The sequence below is a fragment of the Desmodus rotundus genome, chromosome 2 (genome assembly GCF_022682495.2).
Source record: "Desmodus rotundus isolate HL8 chromosome 2, HLdesRot8A.1, whole genome shotgun sequence".
Lineage (NCBI taxonomy): Eukaryota > Metazoa > Chordata > Mammalia > Chiroptera > Phyllostomidae > Desmodus > Desmodus rotundus.
The window spans coordinates 31,353,909-31,378,763 of NC_071388.1; the positions used below are offsets into that span (position 1 = coordinate 31,353,909).

Sequence of the window (24,855 nt, forward strand, 5' to 3'; positions counted from 1 at the left end):
TATCTCCACAATGCCTTGACTTTTCATTTTTCAAAATCACAGAACAGTTTCTCATTGTATGTTAATGTCCTCGGTGACAATATAAATTGAACAAAACAAGTGTGGCTCATGTTTTCCTTTCACCTTCAGTTTCCAAAAGCGAATGTATAAACAGAGGTTAATTTGTGAAAACTAGGATTGCAAAGTAATCTACTACCAAACCATTTTCAGTTTGGAATTAAATAAATTACAGGCAACAGGGGCCCTTCAAGATGGGGTAAAAGGCAACCAATTTTCATACCCAGAGGCTAAAAATAAACTCTGCCACGTTTAACTCAAATCTGAAAACGGATGTCTTCCTCAGTTTAAAAGATAGCATTAATATCACTAAAAGCAGTATTGTTAAGACGGCATTTCCCAAGGGAATGTACTTTATTAAATTTAGCTCAATTAACTATTGTTTTGCTTGTTCTGACTCCTAAATTCCTTAGTTAAATTGAATCTGAAATTGATGTCAAAAAATGATCACTTGATAAGCAAGCCTCGTCTTCAGATATAAATATGTTATTGCATTGAAGAACTTCCTAGAAGTCCTCTTTACTATTTTTTATTTTCCCAATTGATAAAGAAACTCTAAATTTATAAACCCTATATGGAAAACAGAATTGATTTCCATGAACTGCTCAAATGTTTGTCTCCAAATGAAGATTTTTCTCTTGCTAGTGTTGATTTTACATGTTTAAAAATTAAAAGAGTAGAAGTCAAGCCCCTTGTGTTTGAGTAAGCTCACATTTTCACTTTCCACACCTAAACTTCTTTTAAGAAAGGCTTTTTGTTTAAAGTGGCCCTTCAGACTTTTAACCTCTCATCTTGGCTCCTAATTTAAATGAAGAAAATTCACTCTTTCTGATCTTGAAATACTCTTTGCCAAAGTGTTGAGGTGCAATGTAAACTGGGCAAAAAATTATAGAACAAGTCAGAAGAAAAAAAATTACTCTGAGATACTTTGGGATTTGATATCAGGGTGCATGACTACTTAATTTGCTAAGTGAACTTTCCCCCGAGAGAAAACCCAGGGTACTCTGAGCATGATGGAAGTACAAGGGATCTCCCCAACAGCTCCCATTCTCCTGAGTCAATGAGGTAAGAGTTTTTTATATAAGGAGAAGCTATAAAGCTCGTGGATATTTTAACAAAATCAACGTAGTGTAACTTTGCTGACAGCTTGTCACATGTCACTGACTGTCTGTCTGGGGTACCGCGATAACATCTGCATTCACTCAGTATGAGAGCTTAACATAAGACAAAAAAGTGGGCCCTGCCACAGACGGTTCCATCAGTCTGTCAGTTCTGACATGTCATCTGAATTTTTTGAATCACTAAACACTTTTGAGACTCTGGTACTTATTATCTTTTCTTAGTTTCTATACTCACTCAGCAATGCTGGAAAATGTAAAATTTGCAAGTAAGGTAGTGGACGTCCCGGGCTTTTTGTTGTCTAATCCGTAGGCCCTCATTCATGCTCACTGTTAATCTCTTAAGACATTATAAAACTGTTAGACAAAGAAATGTGAATACCTCTGCTTCTTTTGAGAATGGGAGGAAACCAAGGAAAATCGGGATCATGCTAAGCTATTCTTTTCACTGTGAAAATGGTAACTTAAACCTGTTGCATCAAATTATCTATAATTCCCCACGCTAAGGCAAATGTTTTTGAAGAATGAGAGAGAGTAGTGTCACATAAGGAGAAAAATTATCACAAAATTTTCAAAATCTGCCAAATTTGATGCGAACAGAGCATTGGGATCCTGGTTGCTGATTTTCTCACTGTTTCTGTTCTTTATGCCAGGCTACATAGCATATGGTTAATATGCTTTCATGAAAACTCATGAAAAAGTTTACCAATACTTACTATAAATCATCAAATAGTTTAGATAATTTTGCTCTTTACTAGGTACACTGGGAATGTTAATAGCCACATAACAATAGCCTTAAAAATGTGGCTAAAATTCATTAAAACACTACATCTCTGATTTTAATGAGCAATTTTATATTCAAAACTAGCAAACTTTACAGCATTGTTTCTTTAAAATGTAAATATAAATGGATCCTCAGAGCCAGCGAGAATGCTTTTATAAACCACATAAAACAGCCAAAGCTACATTTCTATCTCCTCTTTACAGTCATTCGGGACATTGTTCTCCAAGTAGCCAAGAAATAGGGAAGAAAATAATATTAAATTAAGAGATAAAATTTCTCCTGGCCCTCCAATACCTATTTCTCTTTTTTTATAAGCACATGCTTAACACCTGCAAATAATTTCAGGTATAGACATGCCCCTGCAAGGGACTAACTACAGGTGTGTTTCCACCTGCACCCTCAAAATGACTGTCCCCCAGATGGTCAAATCCTGTGAATATTAGTTCTGAAGGAAGGTGACATGTATTAGATGGATACACAATTAATTAAACCCAAACTACTAGGTAAAGAGAACTGTACTGACATTTGGCTAACATAAGAACATATGAAATAAAATAAAAATAAGAGGGAATAAAGAGGGAAAGAGGAAGAAAGGAAAGAAAAAGAGGGAGGGAAAGAAAGCTGGCATTAGTTGCTGCTGCATTTCTCCAGGACACAGGGTAGACACTTAGCACACACTTGTGGAGTTCATGTCAGTGAGCAATGAGCAAAATTAGGAATGAATTTTACAACCACGTGTTATCTTCTGCCCTTCCTACTGCCTTATTCAGACAGGAGAACAACGTTCCACACAGACAAAACCTCCCGAATGCAAGAATTGGGTAAATGGCCCTCATCCTGACAATCCCTCTGCTGCAAGCAGGTTTTGTGACGATTTCTCACTTTTCTTCCTTTGGCATCTCGTCACCTTGTAGCTCTCTCAAGAGCTTCGATGTAATGTCATTTGCTTGATGTTTAGTCTGTGCCTAAAATGTCAGCTGTTTATTATTTTTACATTTCAATGCTAACACAATGGCACTTCAGAATAAAGGGCAGGGTTTCTGACACATCTCAATGCCCAAAGGACTTATATTAAATAGGGGTTTCCTTTCTTCCTGAAAGTCCAGGGCCACTCGTTTTTTGAAAAGATAGACTAGTTTTCATTACTACATAATTTCCTTTGGACATTCTTTGTACTCTGGCTACGGTTGGCACTGTTTTACACACTGTGGTAAGATCTACCTTATTACTTCAAGGAGTGAGTGCTTTTTTTCAGAGACACAGAAAATCATCCTTTCTTTTACAGAACAGAAGACCACGATGGTGGAAGGGTTTAGAGCCTGAGGATAAGAAGATAACATTATAACTCTCCAAAGGCAGTTTTTCTGTCTTTTCTAAAGAACTAAGCTCAGGGCTCTCATCAGGAGAAAGCATTTGGATGCTAGACAAAAATTAAGGGAGTAAATACAGATAAAGTTTTCTATGAGACTAGAACAAACTCATAAAAGTTATAACAAGGCTGAAAACATAAGTGGTTTTCAAATGATGACAGACAAATTCACAGCTGACAGTCTTGATGAGGAACAACTGCTGGCGGAAATCCACCAAATTTGTGCTGTATTTTCAACCTCTCCCATCTTGGGTAATGAATGAATTCTAACACTTTATTGCGGCAGTTGGTGCTTCTCGTTAATCTTTTTTCTCAGCTAGAACGAACTAATCCTCCAGCCCCATCCCATTCTCACTAAATCTAGTCTACCAGAATTCAGTTTTTAAAAATCATGTTTTTGTCTATATCCATATCACATGTCACATCACAATTCTGCCTTTCTCGACTTAAAAGTCCTAATATTTTAAGTGTCACCTTCCCTGACTACAGCACCTTTCATCCCACCCCATAGAAAGTGAAGGCGAAATGACCTTCTTTTCCCTTCTGAACACCACTTGGAGGAATGCAGTTGGGGATTAGTGCTCTGAGGTACTTAGCGGGACTATACAGAGAAACCAAAACTCTTCAATCATACTTTGCAACTACATCTTAGACGCTCAATGAGGTTCACGGAAGATTTGCAGAGCAGAAACTAAAGTCAATTGGAGATCCATGTCTCGATCAATCAGTTATGGTGGTTGACTAAGGAATCAAACTTCAAATGAACACTTTTGAGTCAAGTCCACCAAGTGACATTATATACCTCCTCACCATAATACCCTTCATAATGTTCCTGACGGGTCAACGTTCAGGGATCCAGATGGAGCTCTGCAATTTAAATCATAACAACTCATGATTTCATCAAGTACTCTCCATATTTTTTAGCCAGGCCCATCGACAAGCAAACTCAACTACTCTTCATCCTTTGTATTGCTGACAATATTATTAGAGAATTAGCATGTTAAAAGGAGAATTTCCATGCTTTGGAAGGTGCAAGAAAGTAAAAATTCTCTTGTGAAAGTCATATCACACCTGGCTTTCTTGAGATTATTGTGTTTCGAAGTTAAAAAAAAATACTCTTATTAAACCTTCCAATTAAGTGTATGACTAAATCCAGATTGTTCTCAATGGAGGCCCCCACACAAAGAGAGATCTTAGGACATAGCGGAGTTTGTGTAAGTAAAGAATCATTAGCATGTGGCAGTTTTGTGACTAGTCAGCACATGCTGCAGAAGTGAGAAGGCATTGACGTGATGCTGGAATGGACGGCAGAACTGAAGGGGGATGGTAATGGTGCCCCAGAGAAGCAGAGTACTGGTGCCGCCCTTCAAGCTCTTCCTTCAAGAAGTTTCTAACTACACTCAGGCAACTTGACTTTGGCCTACTGTTACTTTCAGCCATAAATCTTTAACCAGATAACTCAAGTATCCTCCTTCTACTATCCCATGATTCAGAGACCTTACTCTCAGTTTCCAATAGCACATATTTTGGGTTTTCTTTGCAAGTAAAAAAGAAAAACCCAACTTTTGTGATTTCTTACATTCAAAATGATCAAAGGTAATGGTGAACAGTGAAAGTTTACATGGGATGAGTCATAATGGGTCTCCTACAGAGTCTGATTTATGAAACCCCAAATTTCTTCCCAGAAAATCTCAGGACCCCTCTGACCCACGGGATACACAATTTAAGAAAAACTTAGCAATAAATAAATGGCAATGTATGGACGACTAGGATGTATATTTCTACTTGTCTGAAATACTTTTAATCACAACACATTTAGTTATGATGCTACTCTGAGCCATTCTCACTTAATGGGGTGGGAGTCCCACTGACTGCGTAAAGCCCAAGAAGGAAGCACATTTAGAAGCTAGCCAGGACTGTTATTTCTCATGGAAGAAGGTCAAAGGTTGTCAATAGGCAGAGTGTGATTTTTTCATATGAGATTAGATGTTGTCACAGTCTTGAGGTGTGTTTGTTCTTAGGCTATTCAGAAAGATACTCAGAAAAAAAATACCACCACAGTCCCTGAAGAAGAGCATGAACTGGAATAACAGCATATCTATCATCCTATACAGACCAGCTCACACATGTCCCTGCTAGAGAAATCCAGCCCTATTACTATCTGGCTAAAGCTTCAAGGGTCAGAGTTTGCAAGACACTGGAGTGTTGAGGGCCAAAAAAGATAAAGAAGAGTGAAGAAGAGAGAGAGCCCTTCAAGGGAGGAATATACCAAGAGAGTTACAGCTGACGGGGCAGACCTTCTGAAGGCTTGCTTACATGGTGAGCTCCTACCTCTCAATCCCTAGCATGCTATGAAAGCCTAAGTTCACTGTCAAAACTCTGGTCTTCCTCCTCTGCTCTGTTTAGGAATGCTTAGCAGAGCGTTCAGTGAGAGAGCCCTTTAGACACCCAGCAGCATGCCGAATACACTGGTTCTAGGGAAGCCACTTGCCGGCACCACCATGACAACGGACAATATTTAATTCTGTGATGTGATGGCTCTGCCATCCCAAACAGCTCCTACCCCAAAGACTGAATTCACCAATCCTTCCCTATAATAGGATGCAAGAAGCACCCCTTAGTTTCAAATGATGGCACCTCAACTTTAGAACCATAGTAGTGACAATAATTTATTAATATCAGTTTGCTTGGAAGTACTCACTATGGCATATCAAGCTCTGCTCTAACCCTTTACAACACTTTACAAAGTAATCTTCACATTTAAACTTCACAAACATCCTACAGGGCAGATTTTATTATTACTACCATTTTACAGATGAGGACATTGAGGCAAAAAGTGGCTAAGTACTTGTTCAAGGTCACAAAGCTAGTAAGTGATACAGAATTTGAACCAAGGTCATTTGCCTCTAGACCTGATCCCCTCAATCCATATGTTATACTGGCTCTTTTATTGAAGAAGAATAAGAAGACAACAAAGTAGACAGAGAAGAAGAGAAAGAAGGAGGAGGTGGGGGAGGGGAAGAGGAAATGAGAGGAAGAGAAAGGCCCATGACATCTGTGTACATCTGAGAGAACCAAATGGAATCTTTGAACATTGCCTTAGAACAGCTGAGGCTGAACTAAGTCCTACCCCAGGAACAGAATAAAATTGATGCCTGCACCTTTTCAGAGTTGGGCAGGAAGAGAGTCCTCTCTCTAACCAACTTACTTTGCTTTCAAAACAAAGCTTTGGTCTTAAGCTGCCTTCTGTGCTAAAATATAAAATGTGAAGAGATGTGCTCATATCAAAGGTGCTTTGATTTCAAGTTTACAAAACATAATTATACAATTTAATACAGAGAACTTGTAAAACAAGCATCGATTTTCTACTTAAAGTTAATGTGTATTCTTCCCAGGTAGGTGCAAAGAGCAAAACATGGCCCCAATATAAATAGAATCTCTAAAATCATGACAATGTAGAGCATGTCCATAAGGATAAAAAGAAGTAAAGAGCAGGGTGTATGAGACAGAATTCAAAGACTCAGAAAGTGAGAGCTAGAACAGACCTCAGTGAGACTTGCGAGGGCAAAGCCAGGTGACTTTTCCAAGGTCCTAAGTCAGTGCTGAGGCAAGAAGTCGAGATTCCTGGCACCCAGGTCAGAGCTCCTTCCACTGTCTCACTGGGCCTCCCGGAAACAAAAACCACCAGACATACGACAAAGAAGCAAGGGAGCCATGCCACATGAATGGCCAGATTGTTGAGGGAAGGGGGGTGGGGAGAAGGAGTAAAGGACTGCAGGATAATATGGTTTTACAGAAATCTATTTGCAAGTAGATCCTGTGGTTACCAGTGTGGCTGCCCAAGAGAAAGAACCACTGACTGACGGCAGGAACAAAGGCACGGACACTCACACAAAGGGAGATACAGGAGTCGCGGTGTTCCGTGTGTATCACTAATACACTTCATCAAGTTGAGACCAAGAAAAACAGTGCGGGAAAGCCCACCGTGCACAAGGGCCCCTTTATTCACTGAGCTTTCCCACTTCACACACACTTTACCTGATGAAACGTTAGACTTTTGCTTCTGTTTCTGTAGGATCCTTTTGATTTTTCCACATTCAACTAGCACGTTTCATAACTGTTTAGTGTTCTTATTTTTCTGCAAATTCATGTGCTGTGCACACTGATGACATGTTTGGAAGTTAATGAAATCAGATGAAAATAGCTTACATTAAAGTCTCCCCATTTCTTCACTACAATGTCTGCCACCTACTGTTCAGCCACGAAATACTGCAGCTCTTGCATCAATAAAACTTCGTATTAATATTCTCAGAGGTGGAAAGACTCTATTAGCCTTTTTTTTCCCTCTCCTGGTCTTTGCTTCCAACCGTGTTGAGCTTTGGAACCCTCTGACAAATGGTCATTATTCTCTGGGCCAGTAAAAAAGAATTCTAAAATTTAGGGGAAATGTCTTTGGTCAAAAGCCCAAGGGAATTGGCTTCTTGAATTAAATGATAAATATATGCATTTAAGGTCATTAGAGACTTTATCTCCTGTAAAGGCTATATTTGTCAGGTTGATATAATTTCTCTCAACTGAGCACTTAACTCCATCGGCCAACATTATTACGATTATTCCTTTTCCTTTAAGTGGGAGACTTCTAGCTAACAACACGTGTGTTCTTTCTGGTGCTGCTTCTTGAGCGATCAAGGCACACCTTTGTTTCATTTAGTATGCAATTTTCACCTCTGACCCAAGAAATGAGTCCTGGGCTTCCTGAACTTTATTGCCTGTTAATAGACTGCTGGCTCTCTTTTCAGCAGTAATAGAAATGGTGGAGAGGCATTTCATTTAAGAGGCTGGCACACTGCAGCCTGAAAGACAATGTCAGAATTAAAAGTCAGCCTGGCCAAGAAACAATATAAGAATCACAGTGACACAGAAGAGGAAGTTTTCCATATTCCATCGCAGACGGCACATGGGTATGTAAATACGAACAGCGTCCCAGATCTCATTATTTTCCCACCGCACAATGACAGACACCCTGAACGGTGCTAAGTGATTGAGCTAGTAATGCATCTTCAGCTTACGCCTATCTACATATTTTGTTTCTCCTCATTAGACTGGAGACATCAGTGACAAACTTATGAAGTGGCAGTCTTTGGCATCATAAAATACACACAGATGCTCATCAGAGGCTCTTTCCTGCCTACTTCTTAGTGACACGTGTTTATAATTTTGTCTGTATCCCATTTGCTGTGGTTTACCCTTAAGTACATCTGTTCAATTAAAATGGAAACGTGTGACATGGCCCGTACTCAGCAACTTTCGGGCTTGTTAATGAAACGTTCTAAGGTTCCTGCCTTAGCTCTTTATTTGCAAAAGGATTTCATTCTGCAGTTTTCCAATGATTGAAAAGTACAAATAAAAATACCCCTTAAAACACACACAAAGAAGTCGACTGTTTTGTTAATAGTTAAGAAAGGACATTATTGCTGCATAAGGACATTATTTTACATAAAAAGGCATTATTAAATATGATTTACTGCCTTGTGTTTGAAAACTTACAGGAAAAGTCTGATAATATATTAAACTTGTTTATTATGATTTCATATAATTTTGAATAATACTACTTTTTCCTCTGACAAGTGCAATAAACTCTACTGGTATAGACATAGGTTGATTATCATGAGTCAACTGTGTGGCTTAAAGAAACATGCCCAAACAATCAGCTTTTGAAGGCTGCATCTCCAGTTATTTACACTCGCCATCATGGTAATAACTCACCATTTCTATATTAATAAGGCAGTGAAATTTATTATGATGGTATTGAAAAGTTATTAAGTACTGCATCCCAAGTGACAAAGTACCATAGCACTGTCACTACCCAAAAGCAGTTGCCCATTCATCACCTGCCTTTCCAGATGGTCCTGCATCTTTATCGCTCCCAGGCTGGTGACATCACCTGTTCACCCACTCAAAATTGATGATGAAAGCAAACAGATCTATCTTACTTACATTTACCAAATCAATTTAATTTTTACAGGCCATGGCTTGGTGACATATTGACTGTTTTCCTTAATGGCATCTACCGTATTTAATGTAAGGATGTCATCTTTGATTCCTGGCTCGCATAATGTGTCATTTCATAATAAATTTCTCGAACATATTTACTTAATGGAAAGAATTATGATTGCTTGTCAGTTCTCTTATTAAACACAATGATAACTCTTTTTCTTTTCAAGAATCCTCTACTGGGCAACAGAGCTATTTTTAATCCTTCCTTGTCTCTTTAAAGGGGCCAATGACTTGGACACAAAATAAGTGCTAATCAAACACTGGACACATGACTGACCACTTTCAATCCTCCAGCTCAGGGTAAGGGTTTTAATCTCACTTCTTTGTTATTATAGAACTAGATTCTCCAGAGATGCTGTGATTAAAATTATATATTAGCAATAACTAAAGACAAACATATGAAATGTCACCACAAAAGGATAACAGCTGTACAGCTGATTTTAATGGTTCATATCATGTTTAATGTTTACTTCTCCGGATTATTATAATCAGTTCTCTTCAGCTAGTGCCCTTACATCAAGTGTATGTTAACATAAATATCTGCATCATAAAAGGTTAAGATGCAGGATGAAAGACTAGTCTACTCACTGTGTGATACTCACACAACACCCCCTTGACACCCTCCTTTCCCCCATATGATTTACAGATCCCATCTGCTGCCCTGCGAGACAAACGCTCCTCTGACACGAATCACCACTGCATTGTGCGCACTTGTATTACCTAAAGGGAGTGGACGACTAACACCTATATTCAAAGAGGCACAGGGCCCGGAGGGCAAATCACTGTGTGGCCTCCTTGTCCTCCAGAGCCCCGCCTGTATTATGTGTATGCAAATAAAACCAACATCAAATACACTCCAACTGTGACTCCAAAGAGAAAAACTGGGGGAGGGCCTGTGACAGAGGAAAAGTGAGTAATCTAAGGTGTGTGTATTTATTTCTTTAGACATTATGTCCCAGCCAAGAGAGGCCATAGTGCAAGCACTTGGCTAGATGAATAAGGAGTGAGGAGATGGAGAGCTCAGGGGCTGCGGCCCCACACTGCTGACCTAGAACAACAGCAGGGCCCTTGGCTACCTCCTTCTTTAGGTGTCTGGGTTCCCCAGACAGCATCGTCGCAGTTAACCTGCTCCAGCCCCTTCACGTAAGACAAGGTCTGAAAAAATCTTCAAGTTTATCTTGCCCTATATTGAACTGACTGGGTCCCAGGATTCAGTGACTTCCTGAGGAGATGGCAGGGAGATGGACGAACGCCGCACAGAACTGCTCTCCATCTGTGCTCCTACTCTTTAGTCTCAATCAAATGGGCATAAATATGTATGTCAACAGCATCTTCACATGGTTTATGGTTCTTTGGAAACCAAGTCCAGGATTTCCTACGTCCCTGTGGTTAGAATGACACCAGCTCAGGCTAGAAAGAAAACAGGAGGAGAAAATAAAACAACATGAGGGCAGAGCCAGGCAACCTGCTCCTACCTGTAGAATAGGTTCATGTGAGGAGACTCTTCACGCTCATCTATTGAGGTGAACTTATCCTAATCCATTAGTTAAGCAGAGGCTTGCCCTTGGGTGAGGTTTCCAGGAAAACAGGGGTTCAAGCTGGTAGTCTTGTGAGACCAAGAAGAACATGTTTTTTGAGGGCAGCTAGTCCGTGTGCCAGGGTGGAGATTCTCTGCTGGCATCACACACCTGCTGAATTCCTACCATAAGAATCTAAACAAATAAAAAAAAAACAACAAATCATCCACACCTGTGGCTGCCAACCAACTGAAGTTTCTGTGCAATGCCAGGTACACCTGGGCAGCCAGGGAGGTCAGCAGCAGTGTCAGAGGTAAATACCACTGCCAGTTGGTAGGAGGCGCAAAGGTGCCCACCTCCCGTGGATCTGTAACAGGAGCCGACTGGCCAACAGTCACAGTAAATATGTCATAGAAAATATGTGCGTACCTCCTATACATTAGAAAAGCTCTAGGTAACAGTGTGGCAGGAAGAAGAGAAAAGATTTCAGAGCAGAGGTATCTGTAATCATCAATCTCTCCCCATCGTGCTCCCAAGGAGGAAGGAGTTTCCTTCTGAGTCAACAGCTGGATCCTTGTTTATTAGCCACATCCAGATGCTAGGTAACTCATACTCGGTAATACTACGAGGGAAGAAAGCAGCAGAGTCTTTGAGAGCGGCACCTGCTGGGTGTGTGTAAGGTGTTAAAGGAGTAAGACAGTGAATAACAGAGATACATAGGGGCAAAGAATTTAAATTTGGCAGGACATTTTAAGTGAAATCCCTCTTTGATGCTACTAAAAAAGGATTTATTTTGGATTTTTTTGAAGAGGAAAAGAGGTTACTGGACTTTTTTTTTTTAATGTTTTCATGGAGACTGCCAAGGTTGAACTCTATGTAGGCTAAATAGAGAAAGCATCAGGAACCATCCAAAATGCTCAGATCCAAAATCCAAAATTTAGATTCCTAAAGGACCAATTAAAAAACATAAGGCGGCAAATGCATTAGCCTGTGCACGCGCCTGTGCGTTGTGTGTATGTGAGGTTGCGCAGTGTGGGGTGTGAAGACATTGTTTCCGTATCAGATGACATTCTACAACTGACTTCCTAGGATTAGATTAAGTAGTACCAGCAAATTATTTTTTTGTGTCTTGGGTAGCATTTAACTGACAGAATAAAAGTCCGATCTGAAAGGTGATGGGATAAATGCTTAGTAATTGAGAGGGCTTGGATCTGGAGCAGGTAACAAGACCAACAATCATAGAATAAACTTTCCATTGTTCTTGAACCTGCTCGTCTTATTCCTAGCCATCATGCGCCTCTGAGAAGACATGTCTAAGATAGTCTCCTTTGGTCATAGGAGTTCATAAGGACTCAGCTCCGGTGTGTGCTCCTAAATGAGGCAAGCTATTTCCATGCAATGTCATTTACCTTTTATCAGTACTAGTAAAATTCCCTTTATAACAGAAGCACTGTCAAATTTCTTGTGCAGTAGTACAATCTTGTTATATCAGATATTGACTTGAAAAGAAGATAAACTGACAGGTAGCTGTGGAAAATATTTGTCACACACACACACACACACACAAAATTCTCTGTATCTTATTCTTTCTCATAATGATAGCTGACCACTTCTTGCTCTTGTGATTTTTTTTGGCTTGAGAATCCTACTAATTATCATGGAGAAAATGTTCATTAACAGCATGCTACATACACCTATCTTCAGCTTCAGATACTTCACAAAAGGCCAAAAGATGTACCAGAACCAGAATGACGATAGCATTTATTTACTGAATTTTCCTCTAACTGAAATACTAATTTATTTTTTAAAATTCTTAGGCAGCCCTGACTGGTGTGGCTCCGTGGGTTGAGCATTGGCCTGAGAAATGAAAGGTAGCTGGTTCAGTTCCCAGTCAGGGCACATGTCTGGGTTGTGGACAAGGTCTCCAGTTGGGGGCGCATGAGAGGCAACTGATCTCCTTTCCTTCCCCTCTCTCTATAAATAAATAAATAAACAAAATCTTTTTTAAAAATCGTGATTAAAAAAATCTTAAGCAGAATTATGTATAAGGAGAAGTACTTTATGATTTTACTACTGTATGGTTCTATCAATGTAAATAAACTTTGAGAAGCTAAGATGCTGTGCTAATAAAAATTTGTATTTATTGCTTAAATGAAATAGTGTACAAGTCCCCTCAGTGTCCCCACTTCTCCATACTACCTCTCTGTCATCATTGGAACAAACTGTCTCTTCAGGACAGAACAAACTGGGGAGCAGAGAAGCTGCACCAGCTCTTCTATTCTTCTAAGAGAGATTTGAATCACTGCTTCCTAACACGATCAAGGGAAAAGCTTAGAGAATACAGTATCCTCATGCTGTGGTCCCAACAAAGTGTTCTAGAGTATGGAGCATTACAGAGTCTCTGCCCCTGGACTGACCAAACCCTAGAGCCTACTGTGAAATCTCTGTGCAAAGGCTTTCCTGCCCTGGCCTGGGGGCTCAGCAGGTTGGAGCGTCATCATGCAGTACACCAAAAGGTTGTGGTCTGATTCCCTGTCAGAGCGCACACTTAGGTTGCAGGTTCAATCCCTGGTCGGGGTGCGCCTGGGAGGCAACTGATCAATGTTTCTCACATCAGTGGTTCTCTCCCTTTCTCTTCCTCCCTCTCTCCCTCTCTCCCTCCGTCCCCTCTTCCTTACCTTCCTCTCTAAAGGAATAAATATATTTACACAATAGAATCCTATGCAGCTGTTAAAAAGAAGGAACTCTTACCCTTTGTGACAGTGTGGATGTACCTGGAGAACATTATGCTAAGAGAAACAAGTCAGTAGGAAAAGACAAATATCATATTATCTCACTTATATGTGGAATCTAATAAAATAAACTGATGAACAAAATAAAACCAGAGGCAAGGATACATGGGACAGACTGATAGATCTCAGAGGACAGGGGGGTGGGGGACTGGGAGGGATTAGCCAAAGCTCATGGACACAGACAAGAATGTGATGAAGGCCAGATTGGGGTAGGGGGGCTTGGTGGAGGAAAGAAGGGGAGGCCGGGAAATGGGTGACATCAATAATAGTGTCAATAATTTAAAAATTAAATTAAAATAAATAAATCTATATCTCCTCTGGTGAGTACTAAAAATAATAATAAAAAGGATCCTTCCTGAACATTTCATTACTTTGAACCCATGAGTTTTACTGTTGATTTAGTGCCTAGAGAGGAAGCGAGCATCATGCAATACCTACAGCAGCAAATAGACAAGAGAATTTTGGTCCATTTTGTGAGATACACTAACAGCTTAGATGAGGGTTACTAATTGTAAGAAAATCACCCCATATTGTTTTGAAATATGAGTGACTTACATACATATTCTAGTTGATCACCAAGGCAGGCGTGGTAAAGCAAAAGACTCCTGACACTTGGGGAACTTTTACAAATTTTCAATACCAGACTTTCCCACACCACTGATGACACGTCCGAAGTACCAGAAGTTGTCAAAACAAAGACAGGGAGAGCTGATGTGCTGAACTCTCCATCAATACCTTCCACGGGAGAAGGTGTAGGATGAGCAAGCTCCCCAGAATCGACAGAGCCAAGGTGGGTGGGGTAAGGGGACTTCTGACCTCTTCTCAGAAAAGAAGGGTCTCTTTGGAGTCCCAGTCACCAGTCAAAACTGGAGATGGTTTATAGTGCTTCAGGAGAGGAAACTTCTATTTTCTTTCAACACCCAGGGATTTTGTTTCTGGAAGGTATGCTGGCAGCACAAGTTGAATAAAACAGATTGTGTCCCGTTTCCTTGATCTCCTTATATTCTAAGAGAATCTGTGACCTCCCCCTGGGTCCAATAACAATCATGTTCAGGGTCATATTAACTAGACCTCACTTCTTCCCTTGACATTTTCTCAGTTCTTAATTCCTCACAGAGTGAAATTCAATTTTCAAACTATATTTACCATTTTAATAATATAGCAAAAATGTAATACTTTACAATCTAAGGTTTTATGGTCATATACATTTACTACTAGATTACATTCCTCTTTCTTAACTACCTGTTAAAGATGCCCTTTTGGATGCTAAGTAGTCTTACCCTCTATGGGAATCAATCCATTTCAAAATTATTAAGACAAAGGTCCTCACTTCTTAGTTATCTAGCTCTCAGGTACTTGCTTTCTTATTAATGAATAAATATTTGGGGTTTTTTCCTCAGAAAAACCAAGTAAAATTTGTTTTGGCCCAAGCAGATCTAGAGAGAAGTAGGGGAGAAATACTGACATTCAAAGATATCTGGTATGTATCTCTAAAATCCCAAATTACCCATTTTTCTTTATTACCAAACATATATTATTTGGTTGTCAGCCTCCTGACTCCAAACTCGGTTGTTAGATTTCTTGAAAGTATGATGTCGCTGTGGTTGTTTTAATGGATATTCCTGTTTCAGCTAACATATAGGTGGCATGTCTCAATAGGTAAGACATCACTGCAGCACTCAAAATCAAACTTACAAATGGGAGAACTATTTCTTTTAAAATGATATAGGGAGGCACACATTCATTGTAATACCACATTTCAGGATTACATGGCGGGAGCACAATGCCTTGTCACAGCACTGCATCAGAATTATTTGATGCATTTCTGACTCCAGCAAAAATCTCTTTCCACTCTTCTCTCCCTCCTATTTAACAGAGCATAAGAGAAATTTACTGTCCACTCACGTCATTATTTTTCGGTGTCTGAATATGCATGTGTGCTTGAGGGGAGGAAAAGAAAAGCTAACTTTGTCCCTGGTATTTTAACTGATCCAAAGAATCGGGAGCATCAGGGCGGGATGAATAAAAAAGAGGGTTTGGCACCTAACAGCCCCATCATTGGTTGACTTACATCTATCTTCAGAGTTTTATAATGACCAGTGACAATAAAGATGGGCCAGAAATGTGCTGAAGGATAATATTCTAAAGAAACAAAATTTTGCACTATTTCTCCAATAACCTATCTCAGACTATTAAAAAATATGTCACCCAAATTACCCTTTGGCTTACAAAGAAAATTATAAATCTCTCCTGAATCCTTGTTTTAACTGTTAATTAGGAAACAATCAGTGCTTCCTTTTCAAATAAACCCAGAGTCACACAATTAGGCCATCCTGGAGATAACGGAATTTCTGGGAAACAAGAAACAGGGGAAAGAACAATAATATTTATAAAATCAATAAGTAAAATATAGCTGGCCTTTGCTCTAATGACCTGGTGCTCGATCTTTATTTTAATCCAGCTTTGGTTGTTGTTCTCCTGTACTGAGTTCTTCTACCAGGAGGCGCTTCAGTGGGTTTGTAACACAGAATGTCGCATTGCACCCTCACAATACCCCTAACTGGATAGGTGCAGTTAGAATCACCATATTAAACAAAAGGAGACCGAGGGGCAGCGTATTATGCACCTTTTTCAAAATCACTCAGCCAGCAGGCAGAGCCTGGAGAAGCTGCTCCCCTCTGCTCTACCGTGTGCTTCCCATGTTATCACATCATGGTCATCTTTGCAGGAAACATACCAGAAAACCCTCATCTTGAACCAACAGCACTTTTTTATTAACATTCACTTAATCAGTAACTCTAAAGTTCTAACCCTAAGAGGAAGCATTCTATCACTAATTATTTTCAGATTTTAGAGACAGTCAAGCACTCTCCAGTCTTTAAAGGTCTGGTTAGAAAGGAATCATATGCGTCGCAAGGTGGAAATTATTGCCAATATTATTTTTAAAGTTTCTCCTTTTTAAATCAATACTGGTTTGGGAGAAATCACGCATACAATTTTTTAAATATCTATGCCTTATTTTCCCTAACTCTTCATTTTGGTCTATGAACCACAGTTTCAAAAATATCCTATTTCACTAAAATATAAACTTAATGACTTTCAAAAAGTGCTTTTTTGGGGAAGTATATTTAACTTTAAAAAAAAAATTTTAAACAGGGTTCAGAAAGGTAGCCCCTAACTACAATATTGTCTTTGAGTTTTCTCTTTTAAAAAACTTTCTTTAAAGAGACTACCATACCTCTTTACTTAATTTTAATTATAGAACAACTAATGATGTTACAATTATTGTCTTGTTTGTCAAAAAATGCAGGAATCAATAGATTTTGAGTAGTTTCCTAGAATCACACAGTAATAACAAACAGAGTTAAGGCTTGGTTCTCCATATCTAGAGTCGAGATTCTTGCTTTTTCCATAGACTTACCTCAGCCCCCACTCCTTGCCTCCAATGTCTCTTCATTTATTCTTTTGTTCATTCTTTTAGTGAGCAATTATTTGTTAAAAGTCTGTGTCATGGACTAGTGTTTTTATGTCCTCCCCAAATCCATATGTTGATGCCCTAGCCCCTAATGTGACCATATTGAAAGAAAGGGCCATTAGGAGGTAATTAAGGTTAAATGAGGTGATATTGATGGGGTTCTGATCTAAGAGACACCAGAGAGAAGTAGCTCTCTCTCTCTCCCTCTGTGTGTGTGTGCACACATGCACCTAGGAATGGCCAGGTGAAGACAGCAAGAAGGCAACCATCTCTAAGCCAAAAAGAGAGTCTTCAGCAGAAACCAAATCAGCTGGCACCTTGATCTTGGATGTATTAACCTCCAGAATTGTGAGAAGATAAATTTCTGCTGTGTAAGCCATCCAATGTGTAGTATTTTGTTATATCAACCTGAGCTGATTAGTCCAGCCGAGTCATTTCAGGTAACACAGTTAGCATTAGATAGCACCACAGCACCACAGAGAGAACACAATCACACTTAGAGAATACAGCTCTGCAAGCTGTCAAGGAAATGTCATCCTACTAGGGAAGCTTGGCAAACACTTTGGGTGCTGTACAATGCTTGAAGTTGTCTACTATGTGAATTTACCTGATGCTATGGTGGGACAACATTTAAGCAGTACTAACTTGTGACTAGAAAGGTCAGGGATAGTGTCATAGAAGAAGGGAACTTGAAGAACACATAGAAATTTGCTAAGGATGGGAAGGAAAAGGAGTTTTCCAGGTAGGGTGACCAATGTGTGCAAAAGGAATGAAGGCTTGATAAAGTGTGGGAACTATAAATCAGACATGGTTGGGAAAGAGTAGAGTCAGAGATGACCCATATTTTGGCTTCAGCAACTGGATAAATGGTAATGCAATTTAGTATCCTGGAAATGTACAGGAGGGGAACTTTGTGGGAAGAAAAGAGCAAGGATAGTACCGGAGTAGAGATGGCCATGATTTGTTCAGTCATCATAGGCTGGGTTCCTCTAGGTAAAACATTTAGCACAGAATCTGACACACAGTAGGTACTCAATAATTGCTTGCTGAATTTTGATTTCCTCTGTCCATGTTTATTTTCTGTCACCTAAGACTTTTACTTTTAAAATTGAAGGGGTATCAAAGGAGAGATTAATCACAATTATCTGTCTAATCCAACAGGAGGGAAATCAGCTACAGTTGAAGGCAAATATGACACAAGAAGAAGGAAACATGAACATTCAGGGGTAGGGTGAGATGCTTTGTAAAAGTGCCCTTGGTGATCATGACTGGATTTTGTATTAACTAGGGTAAAATTTTTAAAAAACAAACAAAAAAGAACCCCTGGAGTCAAGAACTCAACTGCTCCTCCATGGACAAGTTTGCCAAAAAGCCCTTTCTCTGGTTTTGTTCATAATACATCCAGAGCAGAAAATCCACATTCTCCAAAGTGAAGGTAACCATTAAAATGGTGAAGAAAACTACTGAATTGACAATCAATCAACAAATTCAATCCACTGAACTTCTAAGGGAGTGAGAGGGAATGGGCGATCTTTAGCCAAAGGGTCTCGAACTATTTTTAGAGGTAAATTCCAAGCAATATAAAACATTTCTCAGTTTTGATATAATGAAAAGAATCATTCTACATTTCTCAAGGTAAATATTTGTCCATATATATACTGAAGACATCTTACTCCAAGGAGAAGAAATAGTTATTTTTAAATTTCCTCTAAATGAAGAATTTCCTCCAAGTTCATCCCCCATTCCATAGGTATCCTGTTTAAAGAAGCACAACCCTGCATTTACCAACCCTGTAATTGCAAAATAATTTTCTTATTAAGCTTTGTTTCACTCCCAGCCTTCGGGAGAATCTCGAGCAGTGCTGCACTGTTGCCTAACTCTAGAGATTTTGTAATAAAAGTTTAATGAGTTACTTATTGTTAGAATGTTTATAGACATTATTTTAAGGAGAACAATCATGACGTAAAGTTCTACGCATTTGGTTTAAAATGTATTCAACTCACATATCAGTTAATGCTACAGTGAATTTTTAAAAATCTCTTATCAATATATGTATCTAAAGGCAACGTAGCTACACGACAGCTTTACCAGAGCTGTGGCTACGAACAGAACTAAGAAAGGATCTCTGCCTCGCCATCATATCGAATCCAGATTTCAACTTTTGGCACTTCAGAATTTGAACAAGAATTGTTATGACAGCATTTTGAACAGGTATCACAAAGGGACACATATAAAGCAAAGGAACAAATATTTGATATTAAGCCCTGGCACTGCATATTGATTTCCATTTAAAAAGCTAGCCAGATATTCTATTAATGATCATGAATAGTAAAAGAACATAACAAGTAAATCTAGTTTATCTAACATCTGTCTAACTGAAATACTATGAAACCGAAGGTTAATCACATCTCTGAAAAACACTTCCTTGCCAATATAGAAATTGCCTAAAGTTTTCAGATAATCAGCTTTTCTAGAAATTATGATGCTATTAATTAACCACAAAAGTTTTCAAGTTATAAAAATAAACACGAATCATATACAACTACTGAATCTGTACAAAATTATAAACTCAGAACTGAGTAACATAGCTTACCTGTCCTTATGGAAATCTAACTTAATTAGCTTTTATAATCAGTCCATAACCCCTCATTCTTAGATATTGTCAGAGGGGTTCGGTGAAAAGTATGGCTGAAACTAGGGACTGATTTCCATATTGTTTTTTGTTGTCGTTTTATGCATGAATTATTCATTAAGTCAATTTAACATAAAGAATCATCACAGAATTCAGTACAGTGCTCACATTCTGCAAGCATTTAGAATCACAGCAGGGTTATCAGGAGAGGCAAAATATATTAGAAGAGCACAGAACAAAATGAACATGTAAAACCAAATTAGCCACACAATGGAGAAAACAAATGTTTCCTCCAATCTTCCGAGCTTCCCCCAAAGAAGGTACGATAAGTATACCAGGTATTGATGTTTGGTTGCTTATGCCACATACCGTATAGATGACCATACATAAGGTTCCCAAATGTTAACTAGCAAAACTACTCTACCTTGCCGTTTATAATGTGATGCGCATCCACGCTTCTTGGCCCAAACTTTCAGGAAAAAAAAACTTTTGTTTTATTTTTTTAAATTCAATTATTTATTTATGTATATTTAGAAACAAAACCAACTATCATATTCCAGACTATTATTTTGTATAAAGATATCATTATTACTTTCTAGAGTTACACTTTTAATGCGTAAGCATAAATAAAATAATTAAAAACATTTATGTAGATACAGAATTAGTACTACCCATGTATATAATGTGCATCCTTATTTTTCCCTCAAAGATTTGGGCAAAAAACTGTGCATTATACAGGGCAAAATATGGTTTGTTCCCTCTGGGATGTTTTCAAGTCAGTACTGTTCTTTGACCATTCATTATTAAGCTCCTTTCTATCATGCCATATGGATACACCTTTAGGCAACACTTAGTTTCTATCAAGAAGTGACATTGTAAGGAAGGTGCACTTTTAAAGATCTGTTTGAAGATATTTGCAACACATGGAACTTGCTTTTGATATGGCCATTGAAAAACTAATCTCTTCTTTTACACAACTGAGTATGTGTAAATGTGTAAACTCAAAATAATAGTCTTACCTCCCATCCATAACTGGGGTCTTTCAGGTTCGACCTCTGCTCTCCCACGTAAGGCCCAAACTTTTCACCTGCTTCAATCTTCCTTTTGGTCCATATTCCCAGTCCTGCTCCAGGCATATTTGACTCTCGAAGTTCAAACTCAGCAGGAATGGGGATATCATCTGGGATGTAGATGGGGACTTTGTAAGGAGAGCCCTCCTTGGGGGTAAATGCTTCGCTGGATGTGGCCGGAGAGCATGGCTCTTGAATATTGAGGGAGGGCGTGCTGGCTACTCCATCTGCATCTGGCATTTCTTCCAAAGGAATTTCAGGGTAGCTGCCATATACACACTCATTACCTGTGAATAAATAATAACCTCGTGAATTCCTACTAATGCAGAAGAAAAAAATCCCACAGCTCGCTAAAATAAAATAGAGAAATTGTTGTTCAAATATGCCCGCATTAAAATCTCTGTTATTCACAGATGGGGGAAGGGAGTTTTTGCCTCTTTGGTTTATCTACAGTGAGTCCATAAATCAAATGAGCTAATCTTCAATTGTCAATAATACTCTCATGAGCCACCTCCATCCATTATCCATCTGGGAAGCAATCAACAATTTAATTATTGGTCTGAATGAAGCAGAGATAAGAAATAAAACTGTGTGTACTTACAACCCCACAAACCATCCCAAACTGGGAGCATATAGCATTTTACAACGTATTAGAAAATTGTATCTCACAGTGGCATCTTGGACTAAATTGGAGGAGAGTCATCAAAGATTCCAAAGGTTGCCATGTGCAACAAGACTTAAATCTCTGTGGCAGAATTATTTATTGGAATATTAATTTATGTTTGTTATTTCTCTGTTCTTCCTTTCCCATTTCAAACACATCACCAAGCCCTTGGTATTTTCTTGCCTCCGTAACTTACACAGAGAAGAGAATTAAAGTTACTTGAAGCTACTGATTCCTCTGGATATTTGTAAATGCAAAAATCATTAAGGAAATTAGGTGAGCTTTCCAGAGGGGGAAAGGAGAAGAGGGTGTTTTCAGGTGCACCAAAAAGAGGGAGCATTTCCTCCAGACTAAGAAAGAGAAGAGATCAGAGGGCCTCGGAATGGTGCAGTCCCCTGGGGGAGACGGCAAGACCTGGAGGGTATAGCGGGGTGAGTACAGAGGAGCCTGGACACTCAGCAGTGAGGCTCTAAGAACCCCCAAAGCAGCACAGCCCCACACCTGAAGTAAATGAGTACACCACGTCAGACCTTAAGATCTTTATGCAACTTCTTGGGGGTTTGCAGGGAACCATAAAGAATAATGGCTAGGCTTGAATTTCCCACCAGTTCACCAGTTGAAGGGGATTTCAGCTATCTTAAAGCAAATAAACATATGTTTCTTGTCCACGAGGATTATGGACTGAGAATTATATATGACTTTTTTGATTTATAGGCCTTCAAAGGGAGAACTAAGAAACATGGGTTAAAATTACGAGACGGATTTCAATCAGAGCCATCCAAAGGTAAAATGAGATGCCTTAAGTTACCATTACAAGGGTTCTAATACAGCCTAAATAACCAAGAGTTCCAAATGTGGAAGAATCCGAGCTTCAGATTGGTGACTAGAGATGGCTTTTAAGATTCTACCAAACTTGAACTTCTACAAATTATTAAAGTCTTCCAAGACAATGTATTGAGCTAGAGAATAGAAAACCTGAGTTCTAGGCCCAACTCCTTCTATGATTCATTATGGAACTTAATTAACTATAACACTCAATAACAATTGTCCATCAAGTACTGACCCCCCTTAAAGTTTTCTAAAATGCAATGTAACAGTACATGCAAAAGTATCTTTCTAACAAAGAGCTTGGTTCTTGATTCAAACAATGAGATAATTCCATTTAAACCAAGAATAGAACTGAACTCCTATGAGACATTCACTGCCAAAATGCAAGCTCATTATCCTTCAGGGTCAGTATATCCAAAATATTGCCCATTCCCATCTGCCCTCCAATCAAGTCGCCTGCCCATTTCCATGAACAACACAGTTTTCCCTAATTATCCGTGTTCAATATTCTAAAATAACATGGACATTTTCTCTCCTTCATCCTCCAATCTACTCAGTCATTAAATGCTGCCCACTCTTCTGATGAGATTTTTACTTTCATCCCATTTTTTCAGTCCACATTTTCGTTCCTGAATTTTTAAAAGTTTTTGTCCATTTATTTTAAGAGAGAGAAAGTGAGGGAGAGAGACCCGCTGTTCCACCCATTCATGCATTCATTGGTTGACTCTTATGTGCCGGGGCCAAGGATCAAACCTGCAACCTTGGTATATGAAGATGACACTCTAACCTACTGAGCTACCTGGCCAGGGCCATTCCTGAATTTCTAACAGTTGTCTAAATGAGACCTTCAGACTCTTTCCAGTATCCCTCAACACTGAGCCTGTGGGCACACATAATTTCCTGTGATATAGTCTCCAATAATTCCCAGTGTCCACAGGTAAAATCCAAAGTTCTTGGTCTTGGAATAAAACCTCTCATTTTAAAACATTCTCCCTTTCTCTATGATTCCCAACACTCTTCAGTAGGAAGCCCCAGGAGAGAAAAAGCTTAACCCTATGTTGTAAGCTCAGTCAGTGAAAATTTTCTCTGTGGTTCTGACTGCCCCATTACCTCTCTCTGCTCCTCTGCCGATCCAACTTCTAGTCATCCTCCCGGTTCAAGTCCTAACTTCTCTCCTTACCATCCCACTTAAAACAAGTGTCCCCCTTCCTTGAATTGTGACCTAATTTCTCCGCTTGGTGGGATGATCAAATTGCTGTGCATTGCTACTTAGAGTTTCATATGAATGATTCTTTTATAACAAGGACTTGAAGGGAAGACTCAGAACACACTTCTCCAGGACTCAGAATTCTCCAAATGATCTACATAAAGGTATTTGTTAAATAGATAATTAACCTAACAAATAATTTTATTGAACTATTAAACCAAATCAATATTTTTCTATCAAACATAGAAAATTATTTTGATCCTAAAAAGCATCACACAACAGATTCCAAACTTTTCTCCAAACACAACTTCAAAAGAAACAATTCTAATAACGCCCTAAAGAAATATTATCAGAGAAATATACCTCAGGGTCCAAACACCCTTGATAAAGTCTATCTTATTTTGCCCTTCAGGGAGATTTTGCACTTCAACCGAAGAGCCAGCAAAAGTTCACTAGCACTCTTGATACAACTAAAAACATATAAAAACATCTCTCTAGAACTGTAACATTTAACTACTGCAAATGTAGAGTTACTTTACAGATTCTTAAAGGGATTTATTGCCCATTGTGAAAATGCTGTTTTTCTCAAGAAATAAGTGCTGTAAATTGGAAGACACTGTGTAATCCATAGACTTGTCCATTTAAGCAGCAGGACACAAAAAGGCATCCAAATGAATAGAACTGTTTCCTCTAGTAATTATCCATTAAAGGTCAGTAAAATTCCCCCTATTTCCTCAAAGGGTTAAATTAGTCATACTGTCAATTCCATCAAAGTCATCTCAAATCTTAAAAAAGGATAGAGACAAACCCATCTGGGCCCTCCTACTGGCATAGCTGATCCATGACCTTTGAGTTACCCACAAACTCTCCCAATGCATATTTTAAATGAATGCATTTGGATTTCAATTCCTGTGGAGACACATGTGTGCCCAGGCTGCCACAAAGAAGAATTTGAATTTAAAGCCTGAATGCAATTCTGCTTACAATGGCAAAAAAAATCCAATTAAACCTAAAGAACAACTTATACAGGCCCAGCAAATCCAGGAGACAGACCCATGGTCTTATTCCCCCACAGGCTGGCAGTACAGGCATATGCAAACTCAGGAGATTTGTTTTCGAGCCTCTGTTAATCAAGTATCATCAGAATTAAATGTAAAAAGGGCTATAGTGACAAAAAAGGAAATAAAAACCTTCTGAGTTTTATGTATCAAAACATAAGACAATATTTTAATGTAATCTAACATTATAAAATTTTCAACAGCAAAAGCACTTTCTCACACTGCAT

At 38.9% G+C, this 24,855-nt stretch overlaps 1 protein-coding gene across 7 annotated transcripts in view; it reads right to left on the bottom strand.

Moving 5' to 3' along the window:
* MECOM (MDS1 and EVI1 complex locus) overlaps nucleotides 1-24,855 on the bottom strand; it is a 550,490-nt gene that overhangs the window by 257,776 nt on the left and 267,859 nt on the right. For all 7 annotated transcript variants that reach the window (XM_045197727.3, XM_045197712.3, XM_045197723.3 and 4 more), the window contains exon 2: nucleotides 20,821-21,158. In XM_045197727.3, coding sequence (XP_045053662.2) covers nucleotides 20,821-21,158 — 338 coding nt within the window. The remainder of the gene's footprint in view (nucleotides 1-20,820; nucleotides 21,159-24,855) is intronic.